General features: G+C 32.9%; 1 protein-coding gene and 1 long non-coding RNA gene across 2 annotated transcripts; one reads left to right on the forward strand and one right to left on the reverse strand.

Annotated features, from left to right (window-relative positions):
• Positions 1-1,316: 1,316 nt before the first annotated feature.
• Positions 1,317-2,184, reverse strand: LOC110640524 (uncharacterized). The gene is made up of 2 exons (XR_002492123.2): positions 1,835-2,184; positions 1,317-1,742 (listed from the first exon to the last, which is right to left on the reverse strand). It is a non-coding gene; the product is annotated as an uncharacterized LOC110640524 (long non-coding RNA).
• A 2-nt stretch (positions 2,185-2,186) lies between these two features.
• Positions 2,187-4,991, forward strand: LOC110640523 (WRKY transcription factor WRKY24). Its single transcript, XM_021791851.2, has 5 exons — positions 2,187-2,746; positions 2,941-3,129; positions 3,226-3,836; positions 3,949-4,110; positions 4,288-4,991. The coding sequence occupies exons 1-5, from the start codon at positions 2,408-2,410 to the stop codon at positions 4,730-4,732; spliced, it is 1,746 nt and encodes a 581-aa protein (XP_021647543.2). The 5' UTR covers positions 2,187-2,407; the 3' UTR covers positions 4,733-4,991.
• The last annotated feature ends 11,870 nt before the right edge of the window (positions 4,992-16,861 follow it).

Raw genomic sequence — 16,861 nt, forward strand, 5'->3', positions numbered from 1 at the left:
AGAGGGAGAGGGAGAAGAAAGAAACAAGAAAAGAGTCATGCATGATCATATAGAGGTAGCCACAAATCAGAAACTGCGACTTCTTTTATATGATATGCTTAATTAATAATTAATAATTTTTAAAATATATATAATCAATAATCTTGTTATCATATATATGATATGGCAATATGATTTTCTTTTGTATAAAATGTATGCCATATTAACGATTTGGGAATTTTCACACGTAATCTTCCATCTTTGCTTGTGTGTATAATTGACAATTTAAAAAAAAAATTACAGATAATTGCAAATGGGATGGAAGTTTGGACTTTTGGTCACTAAACCAATGAAATAAGAGCTTAGAGATGTCAATCCTATGTTCACTAGGAAAATGGAGATCCAAGCACAATCAAGTAGGAGTGTGTAGTTCTATATTGAAATAAAGCTCGTATCAAATTCATTTAAATTAAAATTATTTTATTATTTTGATTTAATTCTGATTCTTTATTAAAAATGAACAAAAATAATATTACATATATGTTTTTTTAAAATTTATATACATTATATATTTTTAATATGATTATATATTTATATGTAAATAAGATTATATATATATGTGATAATATTATTTTGATTCCTCTATCTTTTTCTAATAATTTTAGTTATAAATACATTAAATCACCTAATTGTAAATATATTACTATATTATATGATATGCTTAATCCTTAATTATATATGTACCTTATAGTTAAATATTATATAATTAAAAATAACTAAAATATGTATTATATGATATACTATTCTATCATATAATATGTTTAATTCTAAATAATATAATATGTTTAATTCTAAATAATATATGTAATTTATAATTAAAAATGATATAAATAAAAAATAATTAAAAGATATATTATATAATATATTGTGTATTAATAATTAATTTTAAAATTTAAATAATAATTTTAGTGAGAGTTTTCATGAAAATAATTGTATAAAATTATTTTAAAAATTAAAATTCAAAGTGAAATTCTAAGAAATCGAACTAAAACTAAAATATCAAAAACTGAATGGAATCAAAACTAAAATATCTGAGAACCCAACTAAAATCATATTAAAATTTTTATTCAATTATAATCTTAATATAGACTCTCAATTGAAAGTGAAATCACAAACTTCTACAATTAAGATACATAATATTCTTATTTGAGAAATTTTTATCAAAAATTAATCTATTATTTCTTGAATTTATGATAGACCAAATATAAAAAAAAAAAATCCCATGTAAAACAATGAAAACCCAATGTCAAACAGGATTTACATTTGGTTCCACAAAATTGAAGCAATGGAATTGAGATTGGAGCCCTACTTTGAATTCCCAGCCATATCTGACTATAACTAATTAAATATAGCCTCATTAAAATCTAGACAGTGCTACAATTTTGCTATAATGGTTCTACATTCACCTAACAATTATGCTCAATGCCCCAAATAGAGTTACAGGCAGAGTCAGTTCAAAGACACTGTCAAGATCTTCCAAGAACAAATACACTCAACACATTTCATAGTAGATTTCCAAAAATCAACAGCAATAGTAACCAGTTTTTGTTAAGTTTCAAATTCAAAAGAGAAAAAGGTTTAAAGAAAACATACACTTGAGGAGCTCCAAGAGGAGGAACTTAAAAGTTGAATTTACTTACTGACCGAAGAATCCGATGCACCAGCATTGGAGGCCATTCTTGATGAAGAAGCTTAACCCAGTTCTTTATTAGAGACAAGCAAGAATTAGAGATTAAAAAAACTTTAAAACCCAGCACCAGCAAGGAAAAATGAAATCTTGGTTGAGAGAACTTACATATGAAGCACTCAGCTTATCTGTAATCTTTTCACCTCTAATGAATGTAACAGAAAAGAGCCAACACCATCAGGCACCATCTTCCAAATACAACAGAAATTAACAGATGTTTAACAGCCTAATACATGCACAAATGGCATGGCAGCTGCCTAAAAGGCAGAAACCAGAAAGGCAAAAGCAAGGCTACCTCCACAAGAAATAGAAAAAAGAATAATATCTCAGTGTCAGCCGCCATCCAGTCAAACCCACAAGTTTTGACCAAAAATTTTAAATTTTTTCCACAGTACACACGCAAATAGGGTACATATAAACGAAACATGCCCCACCCACGAGCACCAGGCCACCACCCTTAAGTGTTTTCCACGGTCAAACCTCCCCTTGTGAGCTTCCTGGAAGCCCCCAAATCCAATGACAAAGCAAACCTTGTTCAATACGTGATCATCTTCCCTTCCTCTTCTTCTTAACCACAATCCAATCTTTCATCTTCATCCTGATTTCTCTATTTCTCTCTAAAATATTGAAAGTTGTCGGCTCTTTTCTTTTTTCCTTTTCATTGTTGTTTGTATTTATGCCATGGCGTTTTCTTCTGGGAGCTTAGATACATCTGCAAATTCCCATCCTTCAAGTTTCAGTTTCTCCACACATTCCTGCATGACCAACTCCTTCTCTGACCTTCTTGCATCTGGTGCCGATGATGAATCTCTTAATACCAAGATTGAGAATCATCGGCGTGGGTTGTCAGATCGAATTGCTGAGAGAACAGGGTCAGGTGTACCTAAGTTCAAGTCTCTTCCACCTCCTTCTTTGCCCATCTCTCCTCCTGCTGTTTCTCCTTCTTCTTACTTTGCTATTCCTCCCGGTTTAAGCCCCACTGAGCTTCTGGATTCTCCAGTATTGTTGAACACTTCCAACGTAAGCTTATGCATATCCGTACATGTGCTCTGTTTACTTTTATGCTTTGTTTTGTTCTTTTAGGAAACCAAACAAATAGAAAAAAAAAAAAAAGTTGCCTTTTAAGATGGTCTGACAATTCCATGAACATGTTTGGCTAGCTTAATGGAATTATTGAGCTGATGGGCTTTTCTTGTTGTTGTTTCTTTGTACAGATTTTGCCATCTCCAACTACTGGAACATTCCCGGCTCAAGCTGCCAAGTGGAACACAAATTCTGGTCGAAACCAGCAAAATGTCAAGCAAGAGGACCCGAACTTTTCTGATTTCTCTTTCCAGCCACCGACAAGGCCCCCCACATCCTCATCTACAATGTTTCAATCTTCAAACACCACGATTCAAACTGTAAGCAGCGATTATTAATCTGTTCTATTCAAATCGTCTCTGTTTTGGTTTTTTTGAAAATGGTTCTTAAAGATTTGTTTAATGATATATTCTCAGGAACAGCAACAAGGATGGAGTTTCCAAGAATCTGTCAAGCAAGATGATTTTGCTAGTGGGAAGAGTACGCAGAGCTTCTCCCCAGAGATTGCTGCGATTCAAACAAACGCTCAAAGCAACAATGGATTCCAGTCAGATTATGGCGGTGGTCAAAAACAGCAATATCAGTCGGCTAGAGACCAGAGAAGATCAGAAGATGGTTACAATTGGAGAAAATATGGACAAAAGCAAGTTAAAGGAAGTGAAAATCCAAGAAGTTATTACAAGTGCACGTACCCCAATTGCCCAACAAAGAAGAAAGTTGAAAGGTCTTTGGATGGACAAATAACTGAGATAGTTTACAAGGGTAGCCACAACCATCCTAAACCTCAATCTACTAGGAGATCATCTTCTTCATCATCATCAGTTTCCAATCAAGCAATTATAGCTCCTAATCCTGCATCAAATGAGATGCAAGATCAATCACTTGTCATCCATGGCAGTGGACAGATGGACTCTGTTGCAACACCTGAGAATTCTTCAATATCCATAGGGGACGATGATTTTGATTCACAGAAGAGTAAATCTAGAAGCGATGACTTTGATGAAGATGAACCAGAGGCCAAAAGATGGTAAATACCGACTCCCCCAAACCCCACACCAACCCCCCCACAACGAAAAAAGGGGGAAATCTAGTTTGTTTATTGTAGGTGGTTTTAAAAGATTTTATTGGGCATGTTTCAGGAAAATAGAAGGTGAAAATGAAGGAATTTCAGCACCTGGAAGCAGAACAGTGAGAGAACCTAGAGTTGTAGTTCAAACCACAAGTGACATTGACATTCTTGATGATGGATATAGATGGAGGAAATATGGGCAGAAAGTGGTTAAGGGGAATCCAAATCCTAGGTATAAAAGCCCACTTTCTTTTAATTCTTTATACTTACTTTTAATTCTTTATTTCTTACTTTTAAAAGATGTTTCAAACTGGGAAGTTTCAATCCAAAGTTCTTAAATTATTAAAAAGTTGGGTCTGTTAATGTTTCGAAGTTGTTTTCTAATGAATGCCCTAATTAATGCATACAGGAGCTACTATAAGTGTACAAATCCAGGATGTCCTGTACGAAAGCATGTTGAGAGAGCATCTCATGATCTTAGGGCAGTGATCACAACCTATGAGGGAAAGCACAACCATGATGTTCCTGCGGCTCGCGGCAGCGGCAGCAGCAACAACTCTGTGAATAGGGCATTGCATGAGAACAACAATGCAGCAATGGCAATACCGCTACCTATTGTGAACCACCATTCTAACAACTTGACAAACGCAATTCGCCATCAAAGGTTACCAGCAACATCTGAAGGGGAAGCACCCTTTTCACTAGAGATGTTTCAGAATCCAGAGAGTTTTGCATTCTCAGGATTTGGTAATCCTATGGGGTCATACACAAATCAATCATCAACAGACAATGTTTTTTCCAGAGCCAAAGAAGAACCAAGAGATGACATGTTCCTGGAATCATTGCTATGCTGAAATTTGCAGGCTTCTAGAGGAATAGGAGGACGATAAAAAATCAGAAAGAATAAGAAGGAAGGTCAAGTGCCATTTGATTAATTGCATTCTGTTTCATTGATTGTTGTTTGTTGTGTATATTTTGCAACCAAGGCATTTAATTTTGTAATGTTGTATACATTGATTTAGCTTAGGAAGTGCTGTTTAATTTTTTTTTTTTTTAAATTGTTTTGGGGCCTTTATCACTTAATATTACAAGCCTCGATTCAATTTTGTATCACACATGTTATTTGTTAATTTGTTCATGGGTTCACAATCAGAATTTAGAACTCATTTTTATTACCAATAAAAAAAATTAAATTTGAAATTTCATAATTTTAAGATGATTTTAATATTATTAAGTTAAAATTAATTAAAAATTAAAGTTTGTAACTTAGTTTTCACTAAATTGAGACATTAATAACGGGACAAATCGAGAGTAGGTATTGCTCTCTCCATTCTCACCTTTGTAAAGGATATGGGTTGAAAACTTTCCCCTTAGCATGGATTTTTTTTTTCAATTTATTATTATACAAAATTTATTATTTAAAAAATAAATTAATTTAATACGAGCCAGAAAAGATAGGAAACAATGATAAACTTGCAGAGGTGGTGACGAGAGCATGGAGGCAAGGAGGGTGATAAGGAAGCTGCATACGTTGTTGGTAACAACTAGCAATTTGTGATGTGAGGTTTGAATAGGTCAAATAAGGTGGCTTGGTAAACAAGTTGGTCAAAGTCATTTATATATATATATATATATATAGATATATATGTGTCGGACAATTGTCAATTTCCAAATGACAATATTGTCCTTGGTCTATAGTAAAATATGCAAATATAGCAATGGCAATTTGGTACATTAATTAGATATTTATTAAAATTATAATAATTTTAATAAAATTCTTATTTTTATATAGACCGCACGTTATTCATAATTTATGTGAAATTTTTAAATATAATTTTTAAATACACTTGACTCACTCACCAATCTTAATTCATTGAAACATCCGATTTCATTTTTTATTTTTATTCAAAATTATATCATGCTTTAAAATTATAATAATTTTAATAAAATATTTATTTTTATATAAATTATGTATACATATTGTCTTTTGAAATCTAGAAGACCAATTTTATAAATGTGGAGTTGTGGGGCAAGAGAAAGAGACATTTACTTGAAGCACACGGTGCATTAAAAGTAAGGTTTGTTATAGCTCATCTCTCCCACCTACCGACTCAAAATTAAATTAAGACTTAACAAGGCGTCAAATCAATATAACCAGGTCTTCAAATTCCATCCAATTGGTGAAGACAGAAACTGGGAAAAAAAAAATTGGCCAAGGCAGATGGTTATGAATTTAAAATTTTAATTAATATTTATTTTAAATTAAATTAAATAAATAATTATATTTTATATGAAATAATATTTAAAAAATTGAATAAAATATTTAAATTATTAATTTTAAATAATTTAAGCAGAGTTCTGGCCCAATGGTTTGAACATTACGCTCCAAGTTCTTTTTCTAAGACGTAAAAGCTACGGACAAAAAGCGATAGATTCAGTGGTTGAACCAAAAATTCCATTTTAAAGAAAAAAATATAAATTATATTTTAATAAAAATATTATTATAAAATAAGATAAATTAAGAAAATAATAAAAGAGAAAAAATTGAGAGAAAATAAAATTTTTTTACTGATTTTTAAAATATATCAAGTACTACATATAATACTTTTATTTATAGGTATACATAAAAAGATAAAAATAATTCATAATTGATGAAGTATATAATAAAATACTTTAAATTTATAAAGAGAAAATAAAGAATTTAGAATATTAATAGACATTCATCATAAATATATTCATAATAAATATAAAATATTAAAACTAAATTAGATAATATAAAAATCTGAATAAATTTGAATATATTAAAGGAGAAAATAATAAATTTTTTAAAATATATAATAAAATTTACAGATAAAATTTTAATTTTAAAAATTTTAGAGAGATAATCAGTAATTTAAAAAAAACTACTAAAATTTATAAATAAAATTATAATTTTAAAGGCAAAATGCTCTTTTAAGCCTTTGAAAAATAGCCAATAGTTACCAAAGTCTTTGTCAATTTTTTTGAGCTATTTAAACTCTTAATAATTAAAAAAATATATAAAAAAAAATCCAAAATTAATAATGTTAACTCTCCGTCAATTAAAATTCATAAAAACGCATAAAAATTTTTATTTGTCATCTTTCTCTTTTGCAGGAAACAAAATATAGTTATCATCATTCCACTTTGTCACTTCTCCTACTCTATATTTCTTTATTATCCCATGTTCAACTAGTAAAATGGATTAGAAACACCAACATAAATTCTCATCCCATGGCACATAAATCCATTAGGGTAAAGTTTAGTGAATTACTAAATATATCCACCGCAATGTTTAAGGCCCTCAATTCAAATGACCTAAAAATTCAATAAACTGAAAACTGCAAATGTTCAATATCATACAAAACTATCAAATTAAAATATGGTGGAACATCTAATTTATTTCTAAAAAGTAAAAAATCAAATGACCTGAAAACCATAAAGGACCTCAAGGAGTTTTGAACTTCTAGGACTAAAACATTTGATTAAACTATATGCAATTCTGGCAGCAATAACCACTAATTCACTCAAACTACACTATAACATCCCTAATTTTTAAATAATTATATATATATATATATTTTATTCTAACCCTGGTATTGTGGACTCCGCGTATGTACTTTCATTTCGTGGAAATTTGATCGTCGCCCAGATCTATAATTTCGAGCTGAGTAGATAAACTGCTGGAACCATTTCAGAACCGGGTCAAGATTATAGGCTACCTCATAGTTTTCAGACATTCTTGACGCGTTCCAGTTGTCAGATTTGACATAGGTAAACTCGAACTCTACATTACTTAATTTTTGCCTTGTACTGGGTTAGAATAAAATTTATAAAATATTCGTGGATGATAAGAAAATTACGATTCCTATTGCAATAGCCTTATGATATTGTTAAGGACCGCAAGGCAGGTTTATAGAATTTTTAATGTTAGTTTGAATAGTTTTTGAAAAATATTACTTTTGAAGTCTTATAATTGAGTTGTCTGATGTTGTGATTATTGCTTGGTTTGGAGGGGCCATATAATGATGATGAGATATGGGTTGAGTTTAGAAGTGTTATTTGAATCATTTTGCAGGTTGGGTAGGTTAGGGGTGGCCACGGTTCAGGAACAGCCGGTTACGGTTCCTGAACCGCCGGTTCAAGTTCAATAAAATTATGAACCTGAACCAAACCGTCATGGAACGGTTTGGAAAACAGTTCCTGAACCGCCGGTTCCGGTTCGAGCCCCGGTTTAAAACGGTTTAAAAGACGGCTCAAAAAATGACAGTTCAAGACGGTTTGAAAGCGGTTTAAAAGCGGTTTAAGAGCGACTTAAAGGAAAAAATTAGAGGAAAATTTTATTGATTTATAATTTAAGTTATATTTGTAAAAAATATTTTAATTTTTCTTAGAAATCTTTTAATCAAAATAAAATAAGAATAAAAATAATAAAATTAACTTATTTTTAAGAAAAATTTAATAAGCAAAGACTTGAATTTATTAAAAATTATAGATAAAATTAATTTAAAAAAAATTAGAAAAATGTGCATGAACTTAATTTTGCCTATGTATCCCTTTAGGATTTAGAGGAATCAAAATTTTCAGTTATAAGTTGAGAGAAGGGAGATTGAGGTGGTTTGGTCATGTGAAACGTAGACATATGAAAGCTCCAGTTAGACAAGTAGAGCACATTGGGTCAGAGAATAGAAAAAAATTAATAGGTAGACCTAAACTGACTTGAAGGAGAATAGTACAACATGACCTAAAAGTATTACACATTTCCGAGGATTTAAACCAAAATCGTTTAGAGTGGAGAAAGAGAATCTATATAGCCGACCCCAATAAATTTTTGGAATAAAAACTTAGTTGAATTGAGTTGAGTTGAGTATTACTTGCCCTTTTTTTAAAAATTATATGATAATTGATAATTAAAAAAATATAACAGAAAAAAAAAATCAAAATAGATGGTATTGAAAATTTTATTGAATATATAAAACAACAACAAAGTAATTGATATAGCATTAAAAATTTTAGTGAGCATATAAAATAATAAAGTAGGAGAATTATGAAAGTACTGAGAATTAAAATGAGTGTAGAAAATAATTATTTAGAAAATTTGAGAGAAATTGAAAGAGTATTGAAAATTAAAGAGAGTGTAGAGAATAATTGTGTAGAGAATTAATGATATATATATATATATATATATATATATATATATATATATATATGTATATAAATATATATAAATGAATTAGGAGTGGAGTGAGGTATTTATTAAATTTTTTTGTATTTAAATTGCTAGTTTGGTCCGGTTTAGAACCGTCGGTTCAATCCGGTTCGGAACCGCCGGTTCACGATTTCTAAAAAATATGAACCTTAACCAAACCGTAGAAGGATGGTTTCTGTCTGGTTCGAAACCGGTTCTGGTTTTGACCGTTTCAGTTTGGTTTTGATCGAATCGATTTCGGTTCAATTCCGGTTTGAAACCGAACCGTGGCCACCCCTAGGGTAGGTCATAGGTATATGAGAGACTCTGCCAGATTTTCAGCACAGCTTAGAGTGTCTTTGGTCTTTTCTAAACTTATATTGAGTTAAATATATTAAATATTTTTAATAAAATTGTCAGGTGAGCCGGGATAGCCTTCCTCCTCCGCCCAGCCGTCGTAGTGACCTCGGTTCAAGTTTGTGAGTAAAATATTAATTTTAATTATAATTTCGATATTATTATATGTTCAAGCATGCCCATGCATCACTTATAAATATGTATCTATGTAGTTAAACATTAGACACGTTTTATAATAATTGTTGAAGTGCCATGGATGTTGCTTATGGTAATTTGAAGCAGTGTGTGTGCGTAGCGTGCATGTGGTATGGTATTGGATATGGACAGGATGGGTAGATACGGCTTGAAAGACACTCATTGGGACCCGCATTTGGTTTATTAAGCGAAAGTCTGGCTTGAGAGACACTCGCTGGCAAAGGTTGGATTAAGAGGGTTGTATAGGGGATCAACTCCCATATATGTATTGCTTGATAGTGTTGGGTGTGTGAGTGCTCCAAATTGCCTTTTTACTGTTATGATATGAAAATTATGACGATGTTGCATTTCACTCCACAGGGTGCATTAGCTTTAGATAGTTATAGAGATTATGATTAAAATTAGTATTTTACTCTCTGAGTTGAATGCTCACTCCTATTCATCTATTTTTCTAGGCTACAGGTGGATTATTTGTTGTGGCTAACCTGCTTTTCTTCTTCGCAGGTCCATTAATAGCATTTAATGTATTTTGTACAATTGAGTTAAATTTTAGATTCTGCATGTGTTAGAAGCATTTATTTTTATTTTGGGCCTGTATTATAAAAGTTATGTTGGACTTGTAAAATTATTAACTGTATGCATGATGGGATTGGAAGAGGGAGCTGAGCTCCTATTTGAGTTATGACATTTTGATTATGAGGAGGGTGAGCTGAGCTCCCCAATTTATTATATATTGTGTTTACAGGTCGGGTGAGTAAAAAACTCCCCGTTGAATGGTCCATTTTATGGTCGGACTCTATTCTGTTGAATTCTTGAAATTGGGCCCTAATGGGCCTTAGAGTTGGGTTGAGGAATAGTTAGGCTTACTATGGCCTCGGGGGCTTTAGGCTGGCCTAGGTCCTAATGCCGGTTTAGCCCATAGGTTGGGTCGTGACAAAAATGGTATCAGAGCTTAGGTTTTAGATTCATGGGAAAGTGTGCACCTAGAGTTGTCACATGTGGGGTATAAGATTCTATTTCGTCTTTTTTCTGTAATTCTTTGTTTCTAGATTCTGCATTATTCCTGGATTAATATAAGAGTGCTTCAGTTTAGCACCTCAGTGTTGTGAAGTACATAGAAGTGTGAAATAGAGTTAGCAGACATATTGAGGTCTACCATGGAAATACATTCTCTAAGAAACACTATATTTCTATCAGTATGGATCCAAGTGTTGTGCCTATCTGGTGCTAGGCACGAGTACGTAAAGGTGAGTTTTGATAGTATAATTGCACTAGATAAGGGTGAGGATACCACTGCTGGCAGTCGTCAGTGGATGACCCAGTCAGAGTAAGTTTATAATAATAGTAGATTCAAAAGAGATAAGAGATTAGGAGACCTAGTCTGTCATGATGTATCGTAGTAACTATACAATGTTTTCAATGTCTGCTTTGTAAGCTGCAGATTACAGTACCGATATGAGATTATTGTGTAGAGCTGCGTGCATCCCCGTGGTGCTCCATAATGAGGGTATTTGCGGATGGCCTCTATTTTGGTACAATTATGCCAAAACAGAGTTCTATATCTACAGAGGAGTTGGGAACTCCTGGTTAGGGATCTAGAGCTAGAATATCGAAAGGTCACAGTTGAGTGGTAACTAGAGTCAGTAACTTCGTTACCCTAGCATGAGCTCGAGTTACATCAAGAGTTGCCATCAGACCAGAGGTTGTGGATCAGTTGCAAAATAAAGGTGACATCTATAGAGTGAGACCATCTGGTCTTCGGTATGGAATTTTTAATGGTTTTTACAGTATGACAAACGTTTTGCTTAGAGCTTAGTGAGAATAGTATATCATGTGTGTATCAACAAGGTGTAAAGTACAACCCTACTACTTAGGGAAGGTCAGAACTATGAATTGATGATTTACAGAGCTATGATATGATAAGAGAGTTATTAATTTGACATGGTTTTGGCAAGGTGGTAAATGTAGTACCTTTTTTGCAGTAAGTTAGGGTATAGTCCTATCTTTTCAGAAGGGATCGAAGGTAATTACTAATAATGATGACTTATGGAGTAGTGTCTCAGATGGGATTGTAGCGTGAGATAGAGAGTTGTTAGCTCAGGTGTTCTGGAGAGGGTACAAGTTCCACGTAGGAATTATAAGATGTAAGATCAAGATGTATGTAAGCCTTTAAATTGAATGACGGGTTTGGATACTTAGTATTTTAAGTTTCAACTAATTAAATGGATATGAAAAATTAGAGTTGCTACAAATCCTCTCCCTAAGGTAGTAGGAGGTAGTATGTAGTCCAAAAGGGTACGAATAGAGATCACGCAGGAGAAGTATGACTGTCATTCCCTAAGTTCATCCTTAGCTTCTTAATGCTTAAGACTAAAGTATACTCCAAATAAAGTAAAAGAAAAAGGACAAAAGTTAGCATCGATAAATCATAGAATATATAAATATATATATATATATATATATATATATATATATATATATATATATATATGGAGTGTGGTTCAAATGCAGTAGGAGAGATAGCCTGAATGCTAGTAGAAGTCTAGCTAGGGTAGTTAGAGGATCAATTCTGAGTAACATTGAGGTATAGATGACGTGGTAGGGATTGTGGAAAGGTATAAGTTTCTGATATGACAATCAGGCTCAAAAAGAAAATAGAGCTAAAGGATGGAAGAGTGAAAGTTCAGATTTGGGTAAGATAAAAAGAGTTGGCTAAAGAATAAACTGGAAAAACAGATTAGGATAAGATTAGGAAGAATAAAGCCAAAATACCGAGGAGGTGAATGTGGTTCTAGGAAGGGTAAACGAGATAAACAAAAAAAAAAGGAAGGATAGAGAGCGTAGAAAATGATGGCATTAGGAAGAACATTGTTAAGTTATGAAACTCAGAAGTACAGGACTTAAAGTAAGTCATAATTGATGTAGTGTTAAAAGCCTGAACCTAGAGCTTAGAGTTACAGGATCGGGATTAGACCTTATCTGTTTTCTACCTCCAAGGTAGGATTATGGGGCAATGACATAAGAACCCTTTTGGTTGTTGACAGTATAATGGAAATTAGGTGAGGTGTGCGAACAAAGTAGGTAGTAACTGCTAAGCGTACTGTCGTAACTTGAATTGTATTGTCAAATAAAGAAGCAAGATCAGTAGGAGTAAGTTGGATAAAAGTCAACATAAAGGATTTAAATATGCAAGATGAGGGATAATGTCATAGAGGCTTGATGTTAAAATTTAGAGTGGTGAGACTTATAGTCAAAAATTGGAGTTAGACATATATTTTCAGTGTGATCGATAGAATAATTATATAAAAAAAAAGAGTAATAATAAATAAATAAATAAATAATAGTATGATAATATGTAGGAGAATGCTAATAACGGTCAGAATAGGACAAGATAGGTATAGGTGTAATTATAAGATATTGAGAAGTACATGGATTAGAGGAGTGATTGTTGGTAAGATTGGAGTAGATCTGAAAGAATCTGTGAGTGCTTTTATCTTCTAGAATATAACCAAGTATAAAGAGCATTGGACAAATAATTATAAGTACAGAAGATAAATGGAGAGTAAAAGGGAAAAAGTAAATTCTAAGATGATATGTCAGGCAGGACAACAGTATAACAAATGGTAAATACAACTGATATCTTGTAATAAAGCACAATAATTATAAAGAAATAATGAAACTAAAAAGGAAGACTAAGGGGTATGAGCTAAATCTTGTTTATCAAATAATGGTATACCATAAATGATGAAGAACATTTCTCCTTCTTTTCAAATTGGCTTGTGTTTCAATTCTAGGAGATTATGTTAAGAAGAGAGGTCGTGTCAAAGTGACCCAATTAATTAAAAATTTGATGGGCGTTACTACATATCCAATCTTTTGAGGTGAAAATGACGATAATGGTGTACCTAATGTTAAATACAAAAGAATGATCAAAGAGGTGACAAGAGTTAAATCAAGCTAGTTACTAGGGCTTACAACCCTTTTGAACTCTAAGCTGGAGGAAGTGCTATTTGCTAATGAGTTTCAATAGATGAAATTGTTGCTAATGGGAAAAGTCGAGGCTGAAGTTTGGAAAGCTATGGGCAATATATGTGACTATATTAAGGAGAATGAACACATGAAGTATCTTGTTTGGAATTAAGGCATGGCACATATTTCCCACAGTCGTGTTAGTTTAGATGGAACTTATAGTTTCTGGGGCTCCTATCCATCCAGGATGAGCAATTTCCCACTAAGGCTGGTAGGGAATGATAATGTTCTGATAGTTAAAGTTGGGAAAGGGGATACAAAAGGAATTTTCTATAGTTAATTATAAGTGTTACGTAATGTGAAGAATGTGCTAGTAGCAGTCAATCGTAAGGTTAGAATTCTCGAAGTAATAGAACTAGTAATCAAGATAAGACTAAGAAATAAAAAGAAATTAAAGTTGATGATGGGATAAACATCTTTGAAGGAAAAGGTGTAAGGGTGAGACAGGACTAAGATTAAGAAATAAGTACAGCAGGTTGAAAAGATATCAACAATAGCAGAAATAGGAAAAGGAAGTGGATAAGATCCAAAGGACATGAAGAAAGCTCGGTAGAGCTAGTTATAATGATAAGGATAAAAAGGAATAGGTATGCTAGGAACACACTAAGAGATATTTGAAATAAGTTATTATGAGATGATAGACTAAAGGAGTGGGAAACGATATTTGACAGAAGTAGGCCACATACTAAGAAGCTTTAGGAAGAAGTCTAGATATTTCCATTCTAGAGAATGAGTGGGAAATGATAAAGTTGCACTAATTAGGTTGTCAGGGAACACAAACACTTTTGTCGCTTAGAAGGAGAGACCCAGTTCACTTTTCAATGTTGATAAATGATACACTTGGCCCTTGGAGGGAACTCTACATAACTAGTTACATAAGATGGACAAGAGCTAGTCTAAGGACCTTAGTAATGACACAAAAGATATTGAAAATTTGACGTATCATGGGAATGAGAAGATTTATAGGTATTGACAATTGAGGTCATAGGACAAGTAAAGGTTTCGAACGAGATGTATATGATAGGTGCTACAGGAAAGCATTTCATAGGATACTACAGGGTAAGAAACATAAGTCATATTTTTGGGAAATAGAGATTATTGAAACAAAGGAATGAGGACTGAAGTCACCAAGAGACAGTTTAGGGCGTAATAAAAGTGAGTTAAGTGCCAAAGTTGATTAAAGTTATCAGATATCAAGTTGAGAGTAGTGGAGTTATGATGAGTACTAGAGATGACAAAAAAAAAAAGAGGGGTAAACGAGTAGTCAGATGTGATGGTTTAGACTCAGAAGGAGGATGGTAGCTGGCATACTACGACAGGGGCAGATAGACATACAAATTTTTAACCATCCACGCAGATCCAAGGCAGAAAGATGTAAAATTTACAATGGGTGACCGTGTTCTTGAAGGTTTCTCCTATGAAAAGGGTTATGAGATTTGGAAAGAAAAGGAAAATTGGCACTCCGTTATATAGGACCTTTTAAGATCATGGACAGAGTGGGAGCAGTTGCCTATCAGTTAGAGTTGCCACCAAACCTTTCTCATATCCACCCAGTATTCCACATTTTCATGCTTAGAAAGTATGTTCCTGATCCTTCTCATGTGCTGCGACCAGACACAGTGGAGTTAAATGAGAATTTGATCTTTGAGGAGCAACTAGTAGCTATAGTAAACTATCAGATGAAACAACTTTGGTCAAGGCAAATCCCTATTGTTAGTTCTGTGGAGGAGTTAATCAATGGAGGAATGCACTTGGAAGTTAGAGCGGGATATGCGCAGTAAGTACTCATAAGTTTGATATGCAACTATGTGTCATTGTTCTGCCTTGTGTAAAATTCGAGGACAAATTTTCTTTAAGGGAATTTTCTGTAAGGGGGGAAGAATGTAGAATCCCTAATTTTCAAATTATTATTATTATTATTATTATTATTATATATATATATATATATTTATTTATTTATTTATTTATTTATTCTAACCCTGGTATTGTGGACTCCGCATATGTAATTTCATTTCGTGAAAATTCGATCGTCGCCCGGATCTGCAATTTCGAGCCAAGCAGATAAGCTGCTGGAATCATTTCAGAACCGGGTCAAAATTATAGGTTACCCCACCATTTTCAGACATTCTGAACGCGTTTCAGTCGTCATATTTGGCATAGGTAAACTCGAACTCTATATTACTCAATTTTTGCCTTATACAGGGTTAGAATAAAATTTATAAAATATTCGTAAATAATAAGAAAATTACGATTCCTATTGCAATAGCCTTATAATATTGTTAAGGACCGCGGGGCAGGTTTATAGAATTTTTAAAGTTAGTTTTGATAGTTTTTGAAAAATATTAGTTTTGAAGTCTTATAATTGAGTTGCCTGATGTTATGATTATTGCTTGGTTTGGAGGGGCCATATAATGATGATGAGATATGGGTTGAGTTTAGAAGTGTTATTTGAGCCATTTTGCAGGTTGGGTACGTCATAGGTATGGGGAAGACTTTGTCTGATTTTCAGCACAACTTATGGTGTATTTGGTCTTTTCTAAACTTGTATTGAGTCAAATATATTAAATAATTGTAATGAAATTATCAGGTGAGTCAGGACAGCCTTCCTCCTCTGCCTAGCCGACGCAGTGACCTCGGTTCAAGTTTGTGAGTAAAATATTAATTTGAATTGTAATTTTGATATTATTATATGTTCAAGCATGCCCATACTTCACTTTTAAATATATATCTATGTAGTTAAATATTAGGCACGTTTTATATTGCATTCATAATTATTGAAGTGCCATGGATATTATTTGTGGTAATTTGGAGCAGTATGTGTGCGTGGCGTGTGTGTGGTATGGTATTGGATATAGACAGGACGGGTAGACACGGCTTGAGAGACACTCGCTGGGACCCCGCATTCTGTTTATTAAGGAAAAGTCTGGCTTGAGAGACACTCGTTGGCAGAGGTTGGATTAAAAAGGCTGTATAGGAGATCAGCTCTCATATATGTATTGCTTGACAATATTGGGTGTGTGAGTGTTCTAAATTGCCTTTTTGCTGTTATGATATGAAAATTATGACGATGTTGCATTTCACTCCACAGGATGCATTAGCTTTAGATAGTTATAGAGATTATGATTAAAATTGGTATTTTACTCTCTGAGTTGAACGCTCATTCCTGTTCATCTATTTTTCCAGGTTACAAGAGAAT

The sequence above is a fragment of the Hevea brasiliensis genome, chromosome 12 (genome assembly GCF_030052815.1).
Source record: "Hevea brasiliensis isolate MT/VB/25A 57/8 chromosome 12, ASM3005281v1, whole genome shotgun sequence".
Taxonomy (NCBI): domain Eukaryota; kingdom Viridiplantae; phylum Streptophyta; class Magnoliopsida; order Malpighiales; family Euphorbiaceae; genus Hevea; species Hevea brasiliensis.

What these genes read in the sequence shown, in the direction of transcription:
- LOC110640523 (XM_021791851.2), top strand. Translation starts at nt 2,408, where the DNA reads ATGGCGTTTTCTTCTGGGAGCTTAGATACATCTGCAAATTCCCATCCT. An exon ending in CAAACACCACGATTCAAACT is followed by an intron (nt 3,130 to 3,225) that starts GTAAGCAGCGAT and finishes ATATATTCTCAG; the next exon opens with GAACAGCAACAAGGATGGAG. An exon ending in AAGGGGAATCCAAATCCTAG is followed by an intron (nt 4,111 to 4,287) that starts GTATAAAAGCCC and finishes TAATGCATACAG; the next exon opens with GAGCTACTATAAGTGTACAA.